The sequence below is a fragment of the Marmota marmota genome, unplaced genomic scaffold (genome assembly GCF_001458135.2).
Source record: "Marmota marmota marmota unplaced genomic scaffold, marMar, whole genome shotgun sequence".
In the NCBI taxonomy this organism is placed as follows: Eukaryota; Metazoa; Chordata; class Mammalia; order Rodentia; family Sciuridae; genus Marmota; species Marmota marmota.
In genome coordinates, this window is record NW_025999977.1 from 40,942,377 (window position 1) to 40,967,905 (window position 25,529).

Genomic DNA, 25,529 nt, shown 5'->3' on the forward strand with positions numbered 1-25,529 from the left:
AAAAAAAAAAAAAAAAAAGAATCCTTTTTGCAATTTATGAGAAGTGGTTACCAGTTTCTGCTTAAAATGCTCCCAGTGATGGAGGACTCCGAGCTTTAAAACAGAAAAGGCTCTCCTTTCTTTCCATACATCTCATTTAAGTCTCAACTTGCCTGCCATTTGTTTCCTTTCTTGTATAAGAGTCAACTTGGTGAGTAGTGAAGTTCAGCTTTTTATGTCTAAATCCTGGCTTTGCCAAAGACCAGAAAGTTTGCATAATCTAAGCCTCCTTTTTATGTCTAAATCCTGGCTTTGCCAAAGACCAGAAAGTTTGCATAATTTCATTTTCAACTAGAAATTGAAAATAATTTTGGGATTATGAGGATTAAATAAAATGGTGCCTGGAGCAAGATAGATCCTCAGTATTATGTTAAAAAAAAAAAAAAGGTCACTTTATTCTAGGACCGGAGCCCATCTTTCAACACAAAACAGCTATCGTGCAATGCAGAGTTCTTAATTAAATGTAGACTTAGGCTCTAGTCCTGTTTCTACCACCTGTGGCCATGGACGAACCCACTCTGATTGGTCCGGGTTTGTTTCTTCACCAGTAAAGTTCGGGATAGGGGTGGGGGGCAGAAGGGGGATGAGTGACCAGATGATCGCCAGGTCCCTTCAAGATTAGAAAGTGCCCCTGAGCACTGGGTCACCAAGCAGGACGGCCAGTCCCCCCCTTAAGAGCAGACATCAGGGTAAACCCATGGCGCCGTTCTGAATCTCAACAGCCTCTAACTTGGCTACAAGAAGTGAAACAACAACAAACACTCAAACGCAGCCCAGCGTTTTAGGCACACACTCATGCAGTTAGTTAACCTGCGGTGATAAATTAAGACCGGTGACAGTGCCGCTCCGAGCTACTGCTATAACGCGATTCCCAGTCACTGCCTATGCGCTGCGCACTGTCGGCCCGGTCGGAAGACCTCTCTCCGGCTTGTCCATTTTCTACTCTTCCAGGGAGGAGAAGGGGCCGCGGACACTGGCGCAGCGAGTGTTCTCTGCTCCCGCAAGCAAAGAAGTGGGATCTGCTTGGGGGCGACAGGAAAAATAAAAAGCCAAACAGGCCGAATATCCGGTGCAGTGCACAGTCTCACCTCAGTCCGCTTCGGTGCGGGATCTCACTCCCGCCGAGGTTCAGTCCCGAGTGCCAAGACCTAGAGGGACCGAGGCGTAGACCCGTCTTAGAAAGGACCCCTCACCCCCGCCAGCAAGAGTTGTCGACCTTGCGGACTGCCCGCCAGCCGCCTGACTAAAAAACCCGGCGCTCCGCCCCCTCTTCCTAGGACCTTCGTCCTTGGGCAGAGAAAGCATCCCTTTTGGCCCTGTGAGCCGGGAGGGAAGGGCAGTGTTAAGGGGCTGGTAGCAACTCAGCGCCTGGGTTTTAGTCAGGCAGTACGTCGGGCGCCTGGCCAGTTAGACTGTAGGAAAAAGTGGTCTGCTCTTGCCGCTGGAGATAGAAGCGCTCTCTACTTTCGTCCTCTCCTGTTCAAGATGGTGGCCTCCCGAGCAATTGGCAGCCTCAACCGCTTCAACGCCTTCAGGATCCTCCGCTCCCGAGGTGAGACCTGGCTGAGGGCACCTGGGAATCTCGGATAGAACTCCTGCAGGAACTGGAGCGGCTAAGAGCTGCGCCGGTCCCTCGCTGCCGCCTGTCCACTCCCGCCGAGTGACCCCTTCTGCCTGGGCATACTGTCCTGGAACCCCTTTTCCTGTGTCCTTGAGAAGGGACTGTCACTAACTCTCACAGCTCCCAAGTCCTGCAGCGATTTCAGGCTCCGTAACTCCCAGCATTTCTGAGCCCTTTCCACCCACTCTGGCTCTTTCCGCAGGTCTCCCGAGTAGCACTACTGGGCTCACGCCCTTCTTGTTTTTATTTATTGTTGGCCTGGGCCTGACACAGATCTGGAGGATCAGGACCCAGTCTGTCTCATCGTTGAGGCCTCACAGCACCTTGGCTTGCAACAAGAGGTGTCTTACAAGCTTCTCGGATGAAACTGGCCAGCCTTGGAGATCCCTGCCATTCCCTGCTCCTTCCTAAGAACCATTTTTGTACTTAAATGGGTAGCTGAACTCTTGAAGTTTCAATAATTCCTGTGTGAACATGTAGTATGTGGAAACGCAAGGTTTTGCACCTTGACACATTTTAAGCATATACAAATAACTTGAGTCCTAATAAATAAAACTTTACATAATTTTAAGAACTATATCTAATTTCGTTTCTGCTGTGTTAAGTATATTATCTTTTTTCCTCCTGAAAATCAGCAGTAAATCTGTCAAAGAGGGTAGCTCTAGAAAACCTGTCATTTTTCTTCTGTTCCAAATCTGTGAGGTCCAACATGACTTCACTGCATGTTTCACTTAATACCACTTACTTAATTATGAACTTTTGCTTTAATTTGTAATATGAATTCTCTCCTTCCTGCTGAACCAGTGGGTAGTGTTTTTGTTTTTGTTTTTTAAGACAGGTAGCTGGAGTCTCCCTTAACTGCAAGGGATTAATTAAATGATTGAATCTTTTTCTTCTTTATTTTTTCAGCCTATTTTTAATCTCCATAGGATACTTATCATACCAATCATACCAATCATAATATCACTACATTACAAAAAAATGAAATGCTGTAAAGACTAGAGAAAGAGATTAAGAAAAAGGAATCATCTATTGTCTTACTACTCACATTCCTCCCATTAGCATTTGATTGCATTTTCACTTCATATTTTTCCTTATTTTCCACATATGTCATTTAACACTGTTGAAAAATCATATTTTTGAATTTGCTCCTGCAAAATTTGTAAGGCATTTCTTATAGATTTGCACTAATGTAGTAGTCAGGCCACATGGTTTCCGATCACTAGTTGTGTTACTTTGGACAAATAACCTTAATCAAAGTGAGCTTTATTTTCCTATCTGTCAAATGAATGATTGAGACTGTAAACTTTCTTTAGCATTGAGAAGTAGAGTGACAGAACAATTAAAAGCATTAAACATGTGGTCTGACTTCTGGGTTTGAAACTGTCACTTTACCTTGGGGTGACCTTGTACAATTAATTTCTATATCTTTTCTCATTTTTAAAATGGGAGAATAGTTCTACTTTGTGAGGTTATGAAGGTATAAAGCAGTTTATCTTGAAGTAAATGCTCAGTAAATGTTCACTATTAATAACTGTTTTCAACCCTGGAGAACTATAATTCTGTACATCCAAGAATCCTCAATTTATTGCATTTAACATGTGTGATAAAAAACAGCTTAATCTTTCTATATTTTCTCTATAGAAATTTATGTGCATATATTTTGCACTGTTTCCACCAATAAGAAAATATGTTTCATGATAGTTACTGCTTTTTTCTTTTTTTGTTTTTAATATTTATTTTTAGTTGTAGTTGAACACAATACCTTTATTTCACTTATTTATTTTGATGTGGTGCTGAGGATCGAACCCAAGGTCTCGCACATGTGAGGCAAGCGCTCTACCCCTGAGCCACAATCCCAGCCCAGTTACTGTTTTTTTCGATAGCAATTTATAAATTTTGGAAAAATATCTACAAAGTGAATTTAAAATTACCTAGACACCTGGATTACCATTTTTAGACAACAGATGATTGTTCCTTTACCTTGAATGTGTGTGCCAATGCATTGTACAGACTTTTTAAAAAAAATACATATTTTTTTAGTTGTAGGTGGACATAATACCTTTATTTTATTTTTATGTGGCACTGAGGATCAAACCCAGTGCCTCACTTGTGCCAGGCGAGTGCTCTATTACTGAGTCACAGCCCCTGCATTACAGAGACTTTTTATGAGACTATAACATTTGCTGGGAAATGATTGAACTCTCTTGGAACTGACTTGTAATTCTTGAAGTTTTAGTGCACTCGTGCTCTACAAGTGCTAGAATTCTGACTATAACTATGAAATGAAAATCACATCTTGACCATGTTTCTAATTCCTACTCCTTCTCAATCTAAATTCCTAATTATGTCAGTAATAAGTTTCAGAGGTTCTCAATTAGAGAGAAATGTGATGTAGTGTTTTTTAATTCGAGACTCACTTTCTTAATCCCATTTCTTCTCTCAAGGTTGAATTTTGAGGAAAGCTGTTGTTAAAAGGAGAATAACATTTTCAAATTCGAAATTTGTGTCAGTACAATTCAGCTGTCTCCACTGATTGTAGCTCACGTGATCTTTATATATTCACTTGAGTTACATATAAAGATGACTAAAAAGTAGGACAAAGGTTTCTCTTTTACTGGCACAGCAGATGTAGGCTAAAGTTCATCCGGCTGCTAGAGTAAGCTTTGCTATTATGCATTGGTAAGGACAGATTCCAAAAACAAAGTTACTTTGTACTTCAACTTGATTTAGTTGAGTATGGTTTGGAATTCTTTTCTAAATATATTTGTGCATTTATAGATTTTCTCTTTTTGTTCCTATTTTAAAGAGGTTTTATGTAAGTGTGTGGGTGTGTTTACAGGAAAGGAGGGTTAGTTGGCAAGAGTTAAAATGACTTAAACTATAGGTCAATGCATACCTCCCTGTTAGCTCAAATATTTGATCTTTAAAATTGCAATCCATGCTTGCTCTTAGTTTCTCTTCTTTTCTTTTTTCCTTAAGCACTTCTGATGTACTTATTTACATATTCATGTTTCTTGGATTTTCTCCTTCTACCTTGCCTGTCCCAAACTATTCTCCCAGTCAGTCGGTTCTTGCTCTGCCCTGTTCTAGATGGAATGGCTTATCCCCTGCTTCCCTTCCCACTAGAATTTCTACTTTACAAGCAAACTTCTTTTTGATTCTGGATTGATTGTCATGTTTTCATTTATCTATATTGAGTAGGAACTGATTTTTCCTAGTTATCATATCCTCTGTTGCCCTGGAATGTAATCTCCACCAAGACAGGTTTTTTGTTTGTTTGTTTGTTTTCTACCTTTTTACTTCAAGTTCCTAGAACAGTGCATGTTAGGTCACAGTAGATTTTTTTGAATGATGTGTTGCTGGAAGGGATCATAATTTAGTTAACAGAACACCTGCTATAGCTGCTGCAATTAGAGAACAATCAGTAAATGATAAAGGTAAAAAAGCAAGAAGACAGCAGTTTGCAGTTGCTCATGCCTATGATCCCCACAATTCGGGAGGCTAAGGCAAGAGAATCACAAGTTTGAGGCCATCCTGGGCAACTTAAAAAGACCCCATCTCAAAATAAATAGAAAAGGGCTGGGGGGATAGGTTAGTGGTAAAGCACCCCTGGATTTGATTCCTAGCACACACAAAAACAACAACAAAAACAAATTGGGCAGGGAGCAATTGTAGTTGTATAGTTGAAATCTGAAGGTGAGGTTTGTGGAAAATATTGAAACCACGATGCAAATACAAAGAAGGAAAATTGATAAATACAAATGACACAGATTTCAAATGGTAGAGAAGCAGAGGGGAAGCATGTCATTAGTGAAACAGGCACTGAATGAAAATGATGGCTGGCTTCTCCTATCTTAAAACACTGAAATTCACCCAGAGACTTGTTCATGATCACCCAGGTAGTAAATAAACCTAGTAGTTGAACCCATTCTTTGTCTTTGTACTAAGAGGGCTGATTTGGATTGCTTAGAAAACAAATGCAGGGCTGGGGATGTGGCTCAAGCGGTAGCGTGCTCTCCTGGCATGCGTGCGGCCCGGGTTCGATCCTCAGCACCACATACAAACAAAGATGTTGTGTCCACCGAAAACTAAAAAATAAATATTAAAAAATTCTTTCTCTCTCTCTCTCTCTCTCTCTCTTTAAAAAAAAAGAAAAAAGAAAAGAAAACAAATGCAGACAGAGAACCTGAGATCACCCTACTCTGGTTCTGGGGCCAGATATAGTTTTCTCAGTAATATGTTATATTGCCTTTCAGGACCTATATAAAGCTGCTATTTTCTGTCCCTTCCTTCCTCTTCCCTTCCCTTTTCTTCCTTTCCCTTTCCCTTCCTTTAAAAAATTGAAAGATGGAGAAAAAAGCTGATAGAAGCAAGAGCCTTGGCTAAATATTGATGTTCCTCCCCATTCTACCCACCATTAGGTTCTCCAAATCAGTGGTTCCCACATATTCAATGAAAAATTAGAATTCAATGAAAATAGAAATAAATAAGCATTAGTACTAATAATTTAAAAAATAATAATAATGGGGGGCCAAGGATGTGGCCCAGTGGTAGAGTACTTGCCTAGCATGCAGGAGGCCCTGGATTTGATATCCAGCATTGAAAAAAAGAAAGAAGAAGAAGTGGAAAAGAAATAATACATGAAGAAAGCTAGAATAATTAGAAGATGAAGGAACCACTGGATATATTATTAAAGCATTAGTTCTGTTATATTTGATATCGTTGTAAGACGTATGCCTTTTCCTGGGTGTGTTTCATGTGTACAGCTGCTCAGCTGCTAATCAGTTAAGGGATGGTTTGTTTTTATTTTTGGAACCAAAGAGAAAACTTTCTCTCGTAAGACTACAGCAAGATTTGAAAGATACAGGGAGGAAAAAGGAGTATAGCATTAAAGAGGCACATAGGAGAAATGGTTTAAAGTAAACCATGAATGAAAGACAAGGGAAGAAAGGTTTTTTTGAAGGCGATTGGAAATTGTTATTGTTAGGTCGATGCCACCGACCGACCTAACAGTTATTAAGAGATGTTGACACTGGGTGTCCTCCAGAACAACTTGGTTACCACAGAGAGCAATCCACCGACCGACCTAACAGTTATTAAGAGATGTTGACACTGGGTGTCCTCCAGAACAACTTGGTTACCACAGAGAGCAAGATGTTTGGATGAGAGCAGAATAAAAGTGACCCTTAATGGTAAAAAGAGAAAGAGGAATGCCCAGAACAAATTTGCCTAGAATTCCCCAATATTCCTTACCTTCTCTGTTAGAGTCCAAATTGAAAGGCCCTCCACGAACCAAAAGATCACATCAGCATTGTTATTATGGAAAAACCCAGTCCTGGTGTATGAGAAGGGACCATGTGACTGAAGAAAGAAGCAGATAGATCCAGGATTGCACAAAGTACAATTTATTGGGGACTTAATTTTCAGAAGTGTGCTTGGGCTGCAGCACAACAGGTCAATAAATCTCATTCCCAAGGTAGGAGGAAGAATTTCTTTTGGTGAGGTGCAATGCTGGAGATCAAACCCAGGACTTCAAGCTTGCTAGGCCACTGAGCTACATCCCCAGACCTAGGAAGATGGAATTTGTATGCTAAGCTAGTCAGAGTTGGGCCACCAACCAGCATGTACCTGGTCTTCCTCAAAAACTATTAATATGTCCATTGTCAGTGAAGAAACAGTCTGGGCATCAGTGGCCAGTACAACACACTCAGCTGACTATTTTAACCATTTTGTTTGTCCTATAGGGTTTGGGGTGGTTGCCATTTTATCCTGATAAGCAAAATGGTGGTTACAACCAGGATGGCTATAAGTCATATCAAGATAGATCTCTATATCATCATGCTGGAGAAACTAAACTAGAGAAGAGATTAAGAAGGAGAGAACAGAGCTGGTCTTTGTTATCCAAAATGTAGGAATATTCTTGGTGGAGTACAGTATAGACATTTTCAGTTAGAAATACTTATAATAGCAAAGTGTGATATGGAATGTTTCATTTATAGTAGCCATTGTTTCCCCTTGATATTACTTTTGATAACACCATAAAGTCTATCTTTCCATAAAAATGTAAGTAGATGTGGCTGGAAAGCATAGTTAGGATATATTTGGAATACATTTGGAACTGACTTTAAGGATTGCTTTGTAGTTTACTTATTACTTACTGTATTAATTTCTTATAACTGCGGTAATCATCACAAGCTTAGTATCTAAAGCAGTAAAAATTTATTATCTTATAGTTAAAGAGATCACAAGTCCATAATGGGCCTCATTAGGCTAAAATCAATGGTGTGGACAGAGCTCTGGTCATTGTGGATGCTGTAAGGGAAAATCAGTTACTTTACCTTTTCTAGCTTCAAGAAGCTGCCTGCATTCTTAACTTTTTTGCTCACTTCCTTCCTTCTTCCAATATCCTGGGGCCAAGACATTCTCTCACTGTTATCTCTCTGATTCTGTTCACCTCTCTCTTCCCTTTTGTGATTACACTAAACCCACTGGGATAATCCATGATACTCTTCCTATATAGGTCAACTGATGAGCAATCAATTCCATTTGCAACTTCAATCCCTCTTTGCCATGTAACCTAATATATTCACAGCTTCTGGGGATGTGTCATCTTTGGCAGGGGGAGAGGGGATATTCTCTTACCTACCTTATTTAGTATCTGAGTAATCACATGACCTGATAATTGAAATGAAAAAGATGTAGTAGTAGTCACAATGATGGTCTAGACTACATTGTTCTGATTGGGGGTAGGTGGTTGTTACCGAAAATTCCAGCTTTGCTGTATCTGAGGGTACTAAAGAAATCCTGTTTTGCACAATAATTAATTTTGAAATGCCCTTTCCTTACAGGTTGTAGTTGCCGCCACTTTTCAGGGTCTTCTGCTTTGCTGGGTAAGTTTAATTTCTTGTGGTCATACTTATATTGCTTCTTAGATTATTTTGTAGTAAACATATTTACTAATAAATTTTCTTGTCTTTTTTAGCTAGAACCCATGTTAACTATGGCGTCAAAGGGAATGTGGCAGTTATTCGACTTAACTCACCCAATTCAAAGGTACCTAATTTAACTTTCTGCAGTTATTTCTACTAACTACATCTGCTGATCTAATCCTGAGTGGAAAGTAATCTACCAATCTGGCAATAATCCTGTCACATGGATTAATAATGTTGATGGTTAAAGTTTGACAGATTGCCCCATGAAGGTAGTTTTCTGAAGCAGATATTCTCATTTAAGAATTCCTTCTTGTTGACTCTAAGTGTCAGATTGATATTGAGGATTAATGAGACTAGCCTTCTGTTTACAGTGTAGAATAAGGATGTGACTTATTAGATCAGAACCAAAGTATAAGCTTTGTTTATAAGAATTGAAACTCACTGCCCATCTTAAATATGAGTTTATTGGATCCACTTTCTTTATTACCTGCATTGGTCATTATTCATAGTACATTGGCTGGTTAAATGTGGACACTTGGCTGTTAAGCTTCTTGGAATCTGAATGACTCCATGCAACTCAAATATTAGAAATCAAGTTCTTTTCAAAGAACCTCTTTTGTGTCTGGCAACTTCAACAAGGCATGCAGTATTACTCCAGTCTTTTGCCAAGAAGAGCTTTAATGCAGGAACCCATGCTTTTCCCCCATCTCAAAATGGTGTAAAGCTTTCATACTTTAAAAATCTTATGACCAGAGGCCTAGATGAAAACACTTGATACTATCACTAGAGTAAATCTTAGCACCCACTAAACAATGATTCAAGTTTAAGGTATTTTTTTCAGAATTTTCTCATTGAATATTTTTCTGAACACAATACATGCTGGTGATAGAAAATTTTAAAACTACAAAAAATTATGAAGAAGAAAATAATAATCATTCATAATCCAAACCCAAAGATAACTACATTTAATCCACTTTTAATAAATAATATTTATAAAGCTAAGATCACACTGTGTGTCTGATTTTGATTTCCTTTTTTCCTTAATATTATACAGATTTTTCCCTGCCAATAAATGTTTGTAAACTTATTTGTAGCTTACATGTGATTCAAACTCTTAGGAGTATGATTTAGATTTCCCCTCCTGTTTTTAAAGGAAGGGGTGCTAGTACTTGGCCAAAGGTGCCTGAATAGAAAACTACTGGGTTTGTTTTCTGCTTCTCCTTCTTCCTTATAACAAAAACGTTTGATGGTAATATTAGACATCTGGTATTTCAAATTTAAACCCTTAGGTTTATTTCCCTTGGCAGGTAAATACACTGAATAAAGAAGTACAAACAGAGTTCATGGAAGTAATGAATGAAATCTGGGCCAGTGATCAAATCAAAAGTGCCGTCCTCATCTCATCAAAGCCAGGCTGCTTTGTTGCAGGTGCTGATATCAAGTAAGTTTTAGGAAACTTTAAGTTGTCTTTTATCTTGAACATTTATTATTAGGCCTAATAATTCCTCCTTTTGAAAGAAGGTAGAAGTAAGTTTTCTGAAAACTTTTTTATGTTATTTTTGTGAGCATAGCAAGACTGACAAAAATCGAGGGGCTTATTGCTAAATCATGTAAAAATAAATGTAGTCTTTTCCTACAACATTATTATTGTAACAGATTTTTTAAAAAATCATTGGGGGAGACCAGGCATGGTAAGGCACACCTGAAATCCCAGCATCTCCAGAGGCTGAGGCAGGAGGATTGCAAATTCAAAGCCAGCCTCAGTAACTCAGTGAGGCCCTAAGCAACTTAGGAATACTCTGTCTCAAAAAATAAAAAAAGTGCTGGGGATGTGACTCATGGTTAAATGCCCCAGGTTCTATCCCTGCTACCAAAAAACATAGGGGGGTCTATTAATAAATAAATTTTAAGTGCCTCTAAACAACCTAAGAGCTTTTGTATTTTGTTGTTGTTTTGCTGTTGTTTTGATTGTTGTTTAATTTGATAGTGAAAATATTAACCAAGTGATGTTCTCATACACAAAGCTTTATAATCTGATGATTTGTTATAGAAATGAAAATAAATTGTGTAATGTGTTTTTTGTTTCGTATTTAAAAACTCATTACTAATTATTGCTATATGGTGGGATGGGATAAGTATATAGTAGATGATATATTTAACAAAGACTGTAGATGTGGTTTCATCATTGATTGTTTCCTGCTCACTTTTGTGGCTACTTCAGCATGTTAGCGTCTTGTAAGACCCCTCAAGAAGCAACACAGATATCACAGGAAGGACAGAGAATGTTTGAGAAACTTGAAAGGTCCCCCAAACCTGTCGTGGCTGCCATCAATGGATCCTGTTTGGGAGGAGGACTTGAGGTACAGATGTATTCCAGTTATTGAGACACCCCAGTTCATTGGTGAGAGTCACCAGCTATAAACCTAAGGCTGTTACTTAGCTTGCAAAACATTTTCAGAGGATATTCATCTTTTTTTCCATATTAAACTTCTGAATAGGTTTTAATTCTTAATCTGTGTGACAAAGCAACTGGCATAAATCTAGTAAACGAACTTGTGATATTTTCACATGTAAACATATAAACTGAGATTTGTGTTTTCCAAGGTTCTTTTTGTTTCTAAAAAGCAAGTTCAAGATTGCAGAGCAAAGATACAAAAGTGTGATTCACATTCATGTTTTTAAATCTGGTTCAGAAACAAATTTAAGTTTCTTTTTTTTTTTTTAAGAGAGAGTGGGAGAGAGAGAGAGAGAGAGAGAGAGAGAGAGAGAATTTTTTTAATATTTATTTTTTAGTTCTCGGCGGACACAACATCTTTGTTTGTATGTAGTGCTGAGGATCGAACCCGGGCCGCACACATGCCTGGCGAGCGCGCTACCGCTTGAGCCACATCCCCAGCCCTTAAGTTTCTTTTGAGTAATAAAGATAGTAAATAATATAAGATTGGAGAGAAGATGCCAGGTGCAGTGGCACATGCCTATAATTCTAGTGGCTGGGGAGGCTAAGGCAGGAGGATCACGAGTTCAAAGCCAACCTCAGCAAAAGCGAGACACTAAGCAACTCATTGAGACCTTGTGTCAAATTAAATACAAAATAGGACTGGAACGTGGCTCAGTGGTCAAGTGCCCTGATTGGAGAGAAGAGATTCGTGTATGTAGAAAGCATGTAAGAAAAGAAAGAAGGGAAAAGAAAATAACATTTATTGTATATATATCGTGTGTGAGGCTCTTTGCTGGACATTTTCACATATGTTAATTAAGAAAACTTGGCTCTGGGGCTGGGGATGTGGCTCAAGTGGTAGCGCGCTCGCCTGGCATACGTGAAGCACTGGGTTCGACCCTCAGCACCACATAAAAATAAAATAAAGATATTGTGTCCACCTAAAACTAAAAATTAAATATTAAAAGAAAACTTGGATCTGGGCTTAAAAGATGGGCTGAATTTGGCTAACCAGAAAATGGTTAAAAATGCATTCCACATATAGTATATAGTAAGCAGCACCTATGAGGAAACTGAGTAAAACTGTTTGATTGGAAGGATAGGTCTTTAAAGTACAGGCCTTCTTAACTTGGAGTCCACATAAAATATGTGTGTGTTTTTCTATTGCAAGATTCTCTAGGTTTGAGAAGGTTTTTAAGGTAGACCTACAACCCAAAACGGTTAATAAATTAGGGGGAAAGCATGAAAAAACTGAAAAGGTAAATTATAGAAAGCATCAGGTACCACCCTAAGAAACTTCATTTATTCTGTTGGCATTTTCTTGCTTTATAAGTAATCTTCAGCCCTCAGAGATCCTAAGATGTTATGAAGTTAACATTTTCCAACAGTCTAATTCATTTTTTCATTTGTTTGAAGCTTGCCATTGCATGCCAATACAGAATAGCAACAAAAGATAGAAAAACAGTATTAGGTGTCCCTGAAGTCTTGCTGGGGATTCTACCCGGAGCAGGAGGCACCCAAAGGCTGCCCAAAATGGTGAGTTTAAGACCCCACCTCTCCCTTCCATCCTGCCCCACTATCATGAACTTAGAATCTGAAAACTTAAGTGTCCCTTTAGATCTATTTCCTTTTGTACAAAACACTATGAATACAGGTATTCATTATAGAATTTAGACCCATATAAGACTATTTTAGAATCATTGACAGATTTTTATTTCTGATATTTATTTTGTAATTACTTAAAATTATCAATCAAGGTCCTTTTTTGGTCCCTAAAGAAGGGTAGAGATAAATAAGAGCCTTTAGCATTATTTGTTCCTTCTCTTCATGGTACTCTCTTATCTTTTCAAAATCTAGGTTATGTTTCATAATAAATATAATGCACATGCTAGGCAAGTGCTCCTATCCCCCATTCCTTGAATTCTTAAGGACAAGGGAAAGGAGAATCAGATCTGGAGGCTGCAGAGCAATCTTAATATCAAACTGGAGGGCCTATTGAACTTCATAGCTTTTGACATTGTAGATTCATGAGGCTGAGGCAGGAGAAATACAAATTCAGAGCCAGCCTCAGCAACTTAGCAAGGCCCTAAGCACTCAGTGAAACACTGTCTCAAAAGAAAAAACAAAAGGGCCGAGAGTGTTGCTCAGTGGTTAAGCACCCCTGGGTTTAATCCCTAGTACAAAAAAAGAAATACTATCAACAAAGAAGTTGATATGAACTAGGCACCAAAAAAAAATAAAGGAAGATTTATGGTATTAGTTTTCAAATTCCTTTATAGGAATGTCAAAAGATTTTAAAACCATGAGTAAACATTTAATTTTTATTGGTATTTGTTGCTAGAAGTCATTTTTCTAGTATTACATAAGAAGCCCTAGCTGAATTACATTTTTGTTAATCCTAAAATTCTTTCTAAAGACTTTGTCACAACTATCAGATTTCTGCATCTCCACTGTAGTTCCATTATAGAAATTTTAAGTATTATATAAATGGTTGAAAAGAAACTTGAAATGACCTAAGGGTATACTTTTAGGAAACATGAAATTAATTCTCCACTTTATCAGTTCCGGAAAACAGAAATTTTACTTATTGAATAAAAGAAGAGGTAGACATTTGTGCTTCTGTTAGAGGTATCTAATCCCAAACCTAAATGTGTATCAGTACATAAAAATTTAACTTACTGATAAGTACCATAAAAATCTGGCTTGACTTTTTGCATTGAGATATTCTCTCATATGTCACCCTCATTTTCCTCCATACTCTGATCCTTGTCTGTTTATTAGGTGGGTGTGCCTGCTGCTTTTGACATGATGCTTACTGGTAGAAACATTCGTGCAGACAGAGCAAAGAAAATGGGACTGGTTGACCAATTGGTGGAACCCCTGGGTAAGTGTTAGTGTGTCTCAAAGTTGGGCCTTATAAAGTAACTTATTTTCTGAGTTAACATCTCCAGTGTCTGTTAGATAACACTCTTAGGAAACGAGTCATGATTTTGAGAAATGCAGTTTTTTTCTAAAATTACTAATACTAAATGATTTTCAACATTACCCTGATTTCTATTTTACTTTATAATTTGGATATCAGGAGTACAAGATTTAAATCAAGTCATTATTTTTTATTCTTAAATTACCTGTATCGTCCATTTTTTGTGTGTGTTTGTGAGTGTGTTTTAACAATAAACTTGTATGAAACAACCAACATGAGATTGTTAACAATAATTGTCATCTACTATGTGCTGCTTCCTCCCATACAATTTCTGTTAGAAATAGAAATCAGTGGCCTGGCACAGTGGTCCATGCCTATAATTTCAGCAACTCAGGAGGGAAAAACAGGAGGAATACAAGTTCAAGGCTAGCCTCAGCCAACTTAGCAAGACCCTCAGCAATTTAGTAAGACCCTGCTCAAAGTTTACCAAAAAAAAAAAAAAAATGATAGGAAAGTAGCTCAGAGGTAGAGTGCTCCTGGGTTTGATCCTCAGTACCACCAAAAAAATAAGAAAGAAAGAGAGAGAGAGAAACCCAGTGTTCTGAATTATGTATACATCAACCTCATCATCATGTATTTCTTAAAATTCAGTATTATAAGATATTATTTAAGTAATAATTTTACCAAATTTTATGTGCAATTTGAGTTTTGATAAATATATGGAGCTGTGTAATACTACAACAAAAAAAAATTGGACATTTCTAGTATGCAGCTTTTTTGTGGGGGGGGGGTACCAGGGATTGAACTTAGGGGCACTCAACCACTGAGCCACATCCCAAGCCCTATTTTGTATTTTATTAGAGACAGGGCCTCACTGAGTTGCTTAGGGCCTCGCTAAATTGCTGGGGCTGGCTTTGAACTTGCGATCCTCCTGACTCTGCCTCCCGAGCCACTAGGATTACAGGCATGCACCACCATGCCTGGCTAGAATGCAGCTTTTTGTCTTTCATTTAGAATAATGTTTTTGAAATCTAGCCAGATTTTATATATTAGTAGTTTGTTCCCTTTTTCTTGCTGAGTATTATTCTGTTGTATAAATATGCCATAATTGATTTATCCATTCACTGAATGATGGACATTTGTTTTTCAGTTTGGGGTTATTCTGAATAAAGCTGCTATGAATATTGATCCACAAGTCTTTATATGGATATATTTCATGTTTATAAATACAAAAAAGTGGATTGGCTGGATATGTGTTTGGCTTTTAAGAATCTATCAGATTGTTTGCTGAGGCTGATCTCAAACTTGCCATCCTCCCAAAACTGGTTATATCCAGTTTTCATTCCTACCAACAGTATATAAGAGTTCTAATTTCCAACTACCTTACATAGCTAATCTTTTTAATATTAAACATTCTAATAGAATTGTAGTATTACCTCATTGTAATTTTGTATTTTGTAATCACCAAAGATACTGAATGTCTTTCACATGTTTATTTGCTTTCTATATATTTTTGGGAAAGTATCTGTTCAAATCTGTTGTTCATTTCATTTGATTTAGTTTTTATTAGTGAATTTTCAGAGTTTTTTTTTAATATATATCAGAATACAATTCTTTTATCAAATATGTGATTTGTAACTACTTTCTCCCAGTGTGTGGCTCTTCATTTCATTATCTAAGGACAGAATTTATTTATTTATTATTTATTTATTTATTTATTTTTTGCATATGAGTATCAAAATGCCCTGGCACCATTTGTTGAGAAGGCCATTTTTTCCCAAATGAACTACTTTGACATGTGGGTCAAAAATCAGTTGACCCTGTATGTTTGGATCTGTAATCTGATTTCCCACTTATCTGTATGTCTACCAATATCACAATTGTCTTCTTTTTTTTTTTTTTTTTGTACTAGGGATTGAACCCAGGGGCAGTTAACCGCTGAGTCAGAGTTCCAGCCCCTTTTGTTTTTTTATTTTGACACAGGAGTCTCAATAGGTTGCTGAAGCTGATCTCAAACTTGCCATCCTCCCAAGTCAGTGGGTTTACAGGCATGTGCCACCGTGCCCGGCCCAGCTACAGTTTTGATTAGAATTCATTGGTTCAGTATGTCAAATTGGGGAGTATTGATGTCTTTAAAATATTGAGTTGTTTTATCAATCATCTTTGCATATTGAAGTCTTTAATTTCTCAGAAGTGTTTTTGTACTTCTCATTGAACTGTACACGTTTTGTTAAGTTTGTATGTAGGTATTTCATACTTTCAGGCCACTATACTTTTTATACAGTTTTGTTGCTATTATTGATGCTGGAGATTCAACCCAAGACTTCTCCCATGCAAGCCACATGTTCTACCACTGAGCTACATCCCCAGCCCAAACCTTAACTTTGTTTTTGTTGTTGTTTTGGTGCAGGGGATTGAATGTACTCACTCTAACACTGAGCTATACCTCAAGCCCATTATACTTTATTTTTACTTGAGTTTCTCATTAATTTCTAGTATAAAGAAATGTAGCCAGGTGAGGTGGCATAAACTTATAATCCCAGCCACTCAGGAGGCTGAGACAGGAGGATCAAAAGTTTGAGGCCAGCCTGAGGAATTTAATAAGACTTTGTCTTAAAATAAAAAATAAAAAGGGCTGGGGATGCAGCTCAGTGATAGAGTATCCCTAGATTCAACCACCAGTACTGGGGGAAAAAAAGAAAAATGCAGTTGAATTTTGGACCTTGTAACAGCCTGTGATTTTGCTAAACTGTTCTATTCACTTGTTTTGAGGATTCCAAAGAATTTTTCTACAAAGATAATCATCTTGTCTACATGTAGTTTGACTTTTTCCTTTCCAATCTACATGCTGGTTATTTCTTTTTCTTGACTTAACTCCAGTGGCAAAGACCTTTGTACAGTATTGGATAGAAATGGTGAAAATAAATACTAACTTGTTCCTGGTCTCAGGGGGAAAGTATTCACAATTAAGTATGTTGTTAGCTATAGGTTTTTCATATATGCCCTTTATCATGTTGAAGAAGTTACCTTTTACTTATAGTTTGTACAAAATGGGTGTTGAATTTTGTCCAACGCCTTTTCTGCATCTATTGAGATAATCTATTTTTAAAAATCTGTTAATAATGTCAGTTACACTGATATTTTACTATTGAACCAGCCTTTTGTTTGTGGAATAAACTCCACTTAAACATGGTACATCATCCTTTTTATAGATTACTGGTTTGATCAGCTTGTTTTATGGTTCTGGAAATCAAACCCAGGGCCTTGCTCATGGTAGGGCTATACTAACAAGCAGTACTTCTAGGCCTGATCAGCTAAAGTTTCATAAAGGATTTTTTTTATCTGGTTCTGAGGGATAATGAGTTCAAGGCCAACCTCAGGGATAATTTTATTTTGTGTGATTTTTGTTTGTTTGTTTGTTTGGCGTTGGTATCAGGGTAATCCTGGCATCATATAATGAGTTGGGAAATGTTCCTCTAATTTTCTACAAGATTTTGTGTAGAATTAAAATTATTTCTTTCTTAAATATCTGATAGAATTAACCACTAGTTAATCATAAGGACTTGAAGTTTTCTGGGAAAGCTTTTACCTGCAGATTAATTTTTTTTTATGAATAATCAATATAGTCTGGGTGTAGTAGCCACACTTAAAATTCCAGCAACTCCTGAGGCTGAGGCAGGAGGACCACAAGTTCAAGGCCAACCTCAGCAACTTAGTGAGACCCTGTCTCAAAATAAAAAATTAAAAGGGCTGAGGATGTGGCTCAGTAGTAAAAACCCTGTGGGTTCAATCCTCAGTTACCACCCCCCGCTCCTCAAAATAAACAACTGTTCATGTTTTTTTTTTTTTTTCCTTTCTTTTCCCCATTACTGAGAGGGTCTCCATTTCTTGAGTGAGCTGTGGTAGATGTCTTTCAAAGAAGTCTATTAACTTACCAAAGTTATTTCAATGAAATTATTCATAATACTTCCTTGTTACTGTTAAAAAAAAAAAAATCTTTTTTAATGTAACTGGGGATTGAATTCAGGTCCTCATGCATGCTAGGCAAGTGTTCTACTATTGAGCCGTAACCCGTAGCCTTTTTTTTTTTGAGACGGGATCTCTTCTAAGTTGCCCAGGCTGGTCTTGAGCTTGCAATCCTTCTGCCTCAGCTTTGCAAGTAACTGGGATTACTGACATGTGTCACCTCTTCCAACACTAATCTTTGTACTCTGTAAGGTTTCCTCCTCTCTAATTTCTGATATTAATGATTGATCAGCTTGTTATGATCTTTAATGCACAAAATATCTTCATAGCAACACCTAGATTAGCATTTATTAAAGAACTGACAATCATGGTCTAATCAAATTGATATATTGGAAAACTAACATAGTCCACCTCATGTCAATTTGATACAAAGGCGTATCTCCTTAAATCATACTTTATCCCCAAATAAAGACAATAATTAAGTCATTCTTCCACCTAACAATGCAACTAGCCTGTGTATGATACATTTCTATCTAGAGCTCAGCTCAGGTAGAAAGAAGACTGAGCTGTCAAGTACCGGAGCAGCAAATTAAAGTAATAAGCTAAAATGAAAGTAACTGAAGCCTTTAATCACTATTTCCATACTTTATGCAGAAGGTTAGAACTGGAGAAAGCACCAGCTTCCTCTCTGTTCCATTCACTTTTTGGAAGGAGGGTCAGATGGATTCACACATAAGGGCCATCTCACTATTAAGGAAGCCCTAAAAAAAAAAAAGTCTCCTGCAGCTTTATGGACCCTGGGGAAAGGGGATGACCTGGGTGTGGAAGAAAAGTGTCTTAAGATTCTCCCTTCTTTCCTCAATAAGGAAGCCTCATATAAAGAGATGTAGGAGTAGAGGTTTCTGGGCCAGTAATGGAAATATATATGAGCATAGCCTGCCCAGGAGCCCTGAATCCCTGACTGCACCTCCCTTAGGGACTGCGATGTGCTGGCTGCACACCATGTGGGTGTGGGGAGGGCAGTAATTCCACTTCCCATGCCATATTCCCTTTCCCCTTAGGAAGCATCTTAGCTCTCCATGGTTCTTTGCCAGGTAGCATGACCTTCATTCTTAAAGGTCTAGGTCGCATGCAGTTCTGTTTGAATTAGTTGTTGTAGTTTTCCATTGTATAATCACAGGTTATGGTTGTGCAAATTCCTGGACCCCAAAATCCTGACTATCAGAAAAATAGCCCCATATAGGAGGCTGACATATATATCCTGGAGGCCACTGGCCTAACCCTGCAAAGTATTGCTACTTAACTGGCTTCGTAACTAAGTCTTGAAAAGTCCATTCCACTATCCTAGTAAGCCAACTGCTTCACAATGATGGAGGATATGATAAAAACCATTGTGTTTTGTGTCTTGGCCTGTTGCTGCACCTCATCACTATGCAGTAAATTTCTTGATCAGGAGGAGTACTGTGTGGTGATGGTGGTGGGGAAGGTATTCTAAGTCCAGAAGCATTGCAAACCAGGGCAGCAAACTCATAGCCACAATTTCTGTTCCAGTAAGAATTGACGTGCTCCCCTTTCCTTGACAAAAGCAACACAGTGTGATCAACCTGTCAATGGACAGCTGCCTGATCATTCTGGGGAGTCATCCTATCATCTCTCCTGCTGGCCAGCTGGGCACTTGACAGACGCTATAGCAGGTTCATGTTGCTAGTAAACTCATGCATAACCTCCTTACCTTCCACTGTAGCCACTGTGTTCAAGGGACAGTGACAGTAGTTGCTGGGGAAAGGCTGACTGGTGTCCACAGAACAAGTCATCCTATCCACTTGATAATTCGAATTCTCTGCTGAGGTGACCCTTTTGCAAGTATTCATATGGGTCACAAATATTTTCACATCGTTTGCCTGTTCAGAGAGGTCTGTCTACGTACTCTTCCCCAGGTGTCCACGTGTATTAGTTGGCTGGTGCTGCCAGAACAAAATACCACAGATGGGTGGCTTCAACAACAGAACCTTATTTCTCACAGTTCTGGAAAATAGAAGCTTAAGGTCAGATGTTAGCATTTTTGCTTCTGAGGCTTCTTTCTTTGGTCTGCAGATGATGCCTTCTCACCGTGCCTGCCCGTGATCTTTCCTGTTTATGCACTTCCCTCATGTCTCTTGTGTGTGTCCACATTTCTTCTTATAAGTATACCAGCCTGACTGGGTCAGGTCCACCCTAATAGTCTCACTTTGAGTCATTCACCTCTTTAAAGGTTTCATGTCCAAATGGAGTCACATTTTGTAATACGTGAGTTAGGGCTTCAATGTACAAATTTCGAGAGGACAAAACTCATCCCATAATATATTGTCACTAGTTTTCCATCCAGATTCCTTCTAAATTCCCAACCATCCAGCCAAACCATTGGACACAGCCTATGACTCAGTATAGACTATAAGTATGTATAATATATGCAGTGTAGACTCTAACAGCCAGTATAGACTCTGGCCATTTTACCTTCCCATCAAAATGATCAAATCAGGTATACTGTTTAAAGCTCCACCCACTGAAAGGTTATCCTTCACTACTGTCTTTCAGAGATGTCTCAGAAAGGGACTGTAGTGTGGCAGCTATCCACTCCTGAGTGCAGCTTGCATAACACACAGAACAAACTACAAACCAGGACTGAGTTTTCCTTTCCCCAGTCAGCTGTTCATAAGGAACTCCCCATAAGGCTACAGGTGCAGACTAAGGGAAGGAGGAGTAAGGACTGTGGTCATTTTGGCCATTCTGCACGCACTTTTTGCCTTCAGGGTCTGTCCAAGCACAGTCTCCTGTGTACCATTTTCATTAGATAATGGAGCACTACCTTCACTCCCAGCTTTTTTTTGGCTTAGTGGGTCAGACAACATCCATTTCATGATAGGCAGCTCAGGTTACCTGGTAACTTGATGGCCCTTAGTTAAGCCTTAAGCTCTACTAAGGCTTACTAGCAAACCAAAACTGTTTCCCAAGAGTAGAGTAATTATTGCCAGAGGATGGTGGGGCTTTTTCCAAAATCCTAAGGACTCACACTGTGATCATTTACAGGAGCCTACTAAAGATTCCAAATAGCATCGCTTCTGCCACTGTCACTTCTCACACCATCGGGTTTGAGTCAGATGGCCCAAATGGCCGAAGAGCTTCTCTTGTCTTGAGCCGCACTCAAACTAGCTGCTTTTTTAGTTACTAAGTAAATGGACTGGAGTAGCATACCCAAATTAGTAATATATTGTCTCAGAAATCCATAAAAGCCCACCAAATGTAGTACCTATTTTTGTAGGAGGGGCCAGATGCAGCAACTTATCCTTCACCTTAAAAGGAATGTCTTAACATACCCCAAAGGCCCCAAATATTTGTGGGATTTCTCCCCGCTTCTTTTTTTGGTTCCAGAGATTGAGCCCAGAGTGGCTTAACCACTGAGCCACATCCCCCACCCTTTTTTTATGTTTTATTTTGACACAGGTTCCCACTAAGTTGCTTAGGGCCTTGTTAAGTTGCTGAGGCTGGCTTTGACTTTGCGATCCTCCACTTCAGCCTCCTGAGTTGCTGAGATTACAGGTGTGCAACATTACACCCCACTCATTTGTGGGATTTCTTTTGATACTTCCTGTTCATGTGATCCATTCAGCACAGTAACATCAGTATAATGATCCAGAATAATGTCTTGTAACAGGCCATCAGCATCTCTGTGGACTCAATTGTGATATGTGCCTGGAGAGTTGATATACCTACCCCTAAGGAAGGACAGTGAAAGTATATTGCAGGCCTTGCTAGCTGAAACTAAACTCATGTTCTGTGCCAATAGGTACTAAGGAAAAGGGCATTTGCCAGATCAGTAACTGCATTACCAGGTACAAAGGGACTGTGTTAATTTGCTAAGCAAATGGACTGCATATGGACTACCAGCTGCAATGCAGTTACCTCCTGATTAAGACTGTAATAAACCCTTGTCGTTCCATCTGTATTCTGCACAGGCCCAAATAGGCAAATTGAATGGGGATACAATGAGAATCACTACCCTCCATCTTTCAAGTCCTTCAGGGTGGCACAAATCTCTGCAGTCCCTCCAGGGGTGTGGTAGTACTTTTGTTTACTGTTTTCTGGGTAGAGACAGTTATAGAGGCTTTCACTTGGTTTTTCCCATCATAAGATCACTTATTCCTCAAGTCACAGAACCAATAATAGGGTTCCACAGTGCTGGAATTAGTGTCAGTTCAGAGCCAGTATAAAGTGATCTCCCCAAAGTTTGGTTATTTCCCTTTTCCCAAGGCAAATGACCATAGGTACTTGGGGGAAGACTAGTGAAAAAATAAAAAATAAAACCTTCTCAAGGGGACACAGCCTCCCCTTCATTCAAGAGGTTTCACAAACCCTTCAGTGGGTCCATGAACTGGCTCATCTGTGGGAACTGATTGAGGACCCCCTGACTCTGGTGATTCAAGTTACACTTCGATTTATTAGACCTAGAATAACTCTGCTTATCCAAAACAAGTAAGTGTGGGAAGCCACTCCTAAGCTATTTAGTGTCTTCACTCAGCCTTGAACCAAGGAGATTTTGGTTTGACATTGTGAGTCATTTTTGTGGTTCCTCCCTCTTAATGAACTATGCAAGGCACGTGACCTCAGTCTTCAATGGGTTAGGAAGGCTGCTGTCCTAGCTCCGGAATTGGGCGTAACCCACTGGGCCTGGACAGCCCACCTCCTACCTTGCAGGCTCTCACTCTCTCTCTTTCCAGTGTGGAAGCTCAACCCCTAAACTTGAAGAGGCAGCCGTTCCCCAATTTCTAAAATTATTTCCTGGGTAGTGTGGGGTTTTTTTTCCACCTTCTTTTCTTAGCTGTAGGTCGCAGCCAGCTCACTCCACGCAGAGGAAACCCAAATTCCACCACCCGCAAGGGACAGGGACGAGAAGTAAACATTTAGTACACTGCCCATCTGTTTCTTTTCTAAGAATACCATGATCAAGTAGCCAACACGATAGGTCTCTGCCAGTCAGAATGTTCTGATTACTGCTTTGGCTCTTCTACCCTTTACAGTAACTATGCCCACCTTGGCTTGGCAGTTGAGTGCTGCTACTTGGCCCCTGCTACCCTGGAATCCCATATTCCCCATTGTATTTAGGGATTCCATTTGACAGTAGCAGCTCCCCCTGCAATTTCTGACCTACCAAGAAAAACAACCAGAGAGTTCAAGGATTCAGGGCCTCCCCTCGTAAACATACTCCTTGCAGCGGTGTAAAAGGAGTGTCCTCTAACCCTTGAAGGGTGGCTGAGCAGATCCTATGTCATAAATCTACTCTAACATCTCAATTTCCTTAAATCTTTTAATACCTTCATCTACTATACACCAACATCGTTCTGGTTCTTCAGTCTGTCTTCAGATGATCTGTCATTTACCTTCATTCTTTCCTACCCTTTGTGCTTTTTGTTGTTATACATTTTACTTCTACGTATATTACAAATTCCTCAATATGGCATTTCTGTTTTAGACAATTATGTTTTTAAAAAAAAGATTTAAAAGGGATAAAGCATTCTGGGTGTGGATGTGTTTTTTGCTTTTGGGACAGGTTCTTGCCAAGTTGCTTAGGGCCTCTTTAAATTGCTAAGGCTAACATCAAACTTATATCCTCCTACCTTAGTGGAAACTTCTTTGGCTGTTGCTTCTTCAAATATTTCTCTGTCTCCCATTTTGAAGATTCCAGTTTCACATTAGATCACTTGACATAGACCCAAAATGAAGCTCTAAGTTTTTTGCTTTCTTGTTCTTTAATTCTGGCTATTTTCTATTGCATGTAATCAAGTTTTCTGGTCTTTTTTTCCTTTAGAATACTTTCTGTTGTGCTGTGTATTACTCATTTTAGGTTTTTTTTTTTCCACGTTTTAGAAGTAGCATTTGATTTACTTTTATCTCTTCAATTTATTCTCATTTTGTTCCTGGTTTACCTTCTTGAATATGGCATGAACTCTACAGTAGCCTTTTTAACACTGTATCTGCTCATTCTACCTTTTGTTTCATTTCTGGATCTGTTTCTATCTGGCTGCTTCTTGTACCTCTGTGGTGGTTCTTTTCTTGGCCTCAGATACTTTCCTCTCATGCATGTACAGAATAGTACTTGGCCAAAGTTTTGAGGAGCTCCTACATAAGATCCCATTTGTGTGGTGCCTGCTTTCCAGTGTTCTACTTACAGATCTCAGTTGCCTTGGCCTCCCTGCAGAATTAGGACTGCATGATGACTTTTTGGATAAATGAATTTTTACCATTCAGAAGTTTTGGGCTTGGTTCATTTTCCTCCTTCCCCACACAGGTTCTAAACAAGACAAATGTTGTAAGGAAGAGATCAGTTGTGTATTTGTTGAAGCTCCTACCTCTATTAGAATTATGTGTCCTAAGTGCCACAGACTGTATGAGATTGCTTCTTAGACCACAGCCACCTCCTCCAGTGGGGTTCTTGAACCCTTTAGATTGAGATCCTGGTAGGTGTCTGTTTTCACAGCCCCATAAATTCCCTTCTTTGGATTTTGGAGCTTCACTGTGGGGCAGGGGGGCGGTGCTGGGGATGGAATCCAGTGCATAGTAAGTATACATTCTACACTGAACTACCCCCCACCCAGCCTGGGCCTCATTCTAGTCTCCTGCTTCCATTAGGTTCAAATTTGGCAAATGCCTTTAGTGGGCAATCAGCTGCATATTTTTTATAGATCCCCTTCTCTGTAGAAGTACTTTGTGTCCTAAACATCATGACACTGTGACAGATTTCTCTCTGCCTTTCTGATCTAGCCCCTTCAAGTCTCCTGACTGGCTTAGAACTCTAAAAATATTCATGATGTGAACTGACTTTGCATGTGATTTCCTCCATGGTATACATGATCACCAGAAACTGATGGTTTCACTTGACCCGCAGTAGCATGCTTCAGCTTCAGCCCATGCCCCAAAGCATCACATATCCCCTCCAAAAAAAATGACCAACAATCGTCACTTAACCTAAGGAAGGCTCTTCCCTTTCTGGAATTTTAGTTTACATAGACCTTGTGAATCCACAGCTTTCTGGTATCTTTATAAATTATTTTGCAATTTATTCATTTTTTTCCCAGTTTTGCAGCAATAGTGCCAGCACACAAGACATACTACATCCTATAGGAGTGGAAGTCAGACTGAAAGGTTTAAGGCCTTGTTTTCTACCTTGAGCACATTGCTTCACCTCTGCTTAGTGTATTTCCCCTCTTTGAGTCCACAGTTCTTGACTGCCACCTACTAGTCTCTGGTCTAAAATGTCATTCTGTGCTGGAGCCTTTGGCTTTGGCATGCCTAGGTGTTTCCCTAGCTGGGACTCATCTAAATCCTCTTGCACTCCAGCCTGTTGTGTTCATTTTTACAGGACCAGGAATAAAACCTCCACAGGAACGGACAATTGAATACCTAGAAGAAGTAGCAGTTACTTTTGCCAATGGACTAGTTGATAAGAAGATCTCTCCTAAGAGAAACAAGGGATTGATGGAAAGTGAGTATCTTTGTAAAGAACAAAGGCAAAACTTCCTCCCTGGGCATTTATTTTATTTGCTGTAGATTCAGAATGAAAAAGAAGTCGAGTAC

At 39.1% G+C, this 25,529-nt stretch overlaps 2 protein-coding genes and 1 long non-coding RNA gene across 5 annotated transcripts in view; 1 reads left to right on the top strand and 2 right to left on the bottom strand.

Annotated features, from left to right (window-relative positions):
• Hadhb (hydroxyacyl-CoA dehydrogenase trifunctional multienzyme complex subunit beta) overlaps positions 1–1,272 on the bottom strand; it is a 39,767-nt gene extending 38,495 nt beyond the window's left edge. The window contains exon 1 of one of the 3 annotated variants that reach the window (XM_015479900.2): positions 1,128–1,272. The gene's annotated coding sequence lies outside the window, so the exon portion shown is untranslated. Of the gene's footprint in view, positions 1–849; positions 869–921; positions 946–1,127 lie in introns of those variants that run through there. The other 2 variants (XM_048804690.1, XM_048804691.1) reach the window with 2 other exon arrangements.
• A 61-nt stretch (positions 1,273–1,333) lies between these two features.
• Hadha (hydroxyacyl-CoA dehydrogenase trifunctional multienzyme complex subunit alpha) overlaps positions 1,334–25,529 on the top strand; it is a 41,646-nt gene continuing 17,450 nt past the window's right edge. Inside the window, exons 1-8 of the mRNA XM_015479899.2 lie at positions 1,334–1,591; positions 8,512–8,553; positions 8,646–8,716; positions 9,903–10,036; positions 10,817–10,955; positions 12,449–12,568; positions 13,814–13,916; positions 25,315–25,437. Coding sequence (XP_015335385.1) covers positions 1,525–1,591; positions 8,512–8,553; positions 8,646–8,716; positions 9,903–10,036; positions 10,817–10,955; positions 12,449–12,568; positions 13,814–13,916; positions 25,315–25,437 — 799 coding nt within the window. The 5' untranslated portion in view covers positions 1,334–1,524. The remainder of the gene's footprint in view (positions 1,592–8,511; positions 8,554–8,645; positions 8,717–9,902; positions 10,037–10,816; positions 10,956–12,448; positions 12,569–13,813; positions 13,917–25,314; positions 25,438–25,529) is intronic.
• Positions 7,086–13,917, bottom strand: LOC125617228. The gene is made up of 3 exons (XR_007348151.1): positions 13,791–13,917; positions 8,118–8,121; positions 7,086–7,097 (listed from the first exon to the last, which is right to left on the bottom strand). It is a non-coding gene; the product is annotated as an uncharacterized LOC125617228 (long non-coding RNA).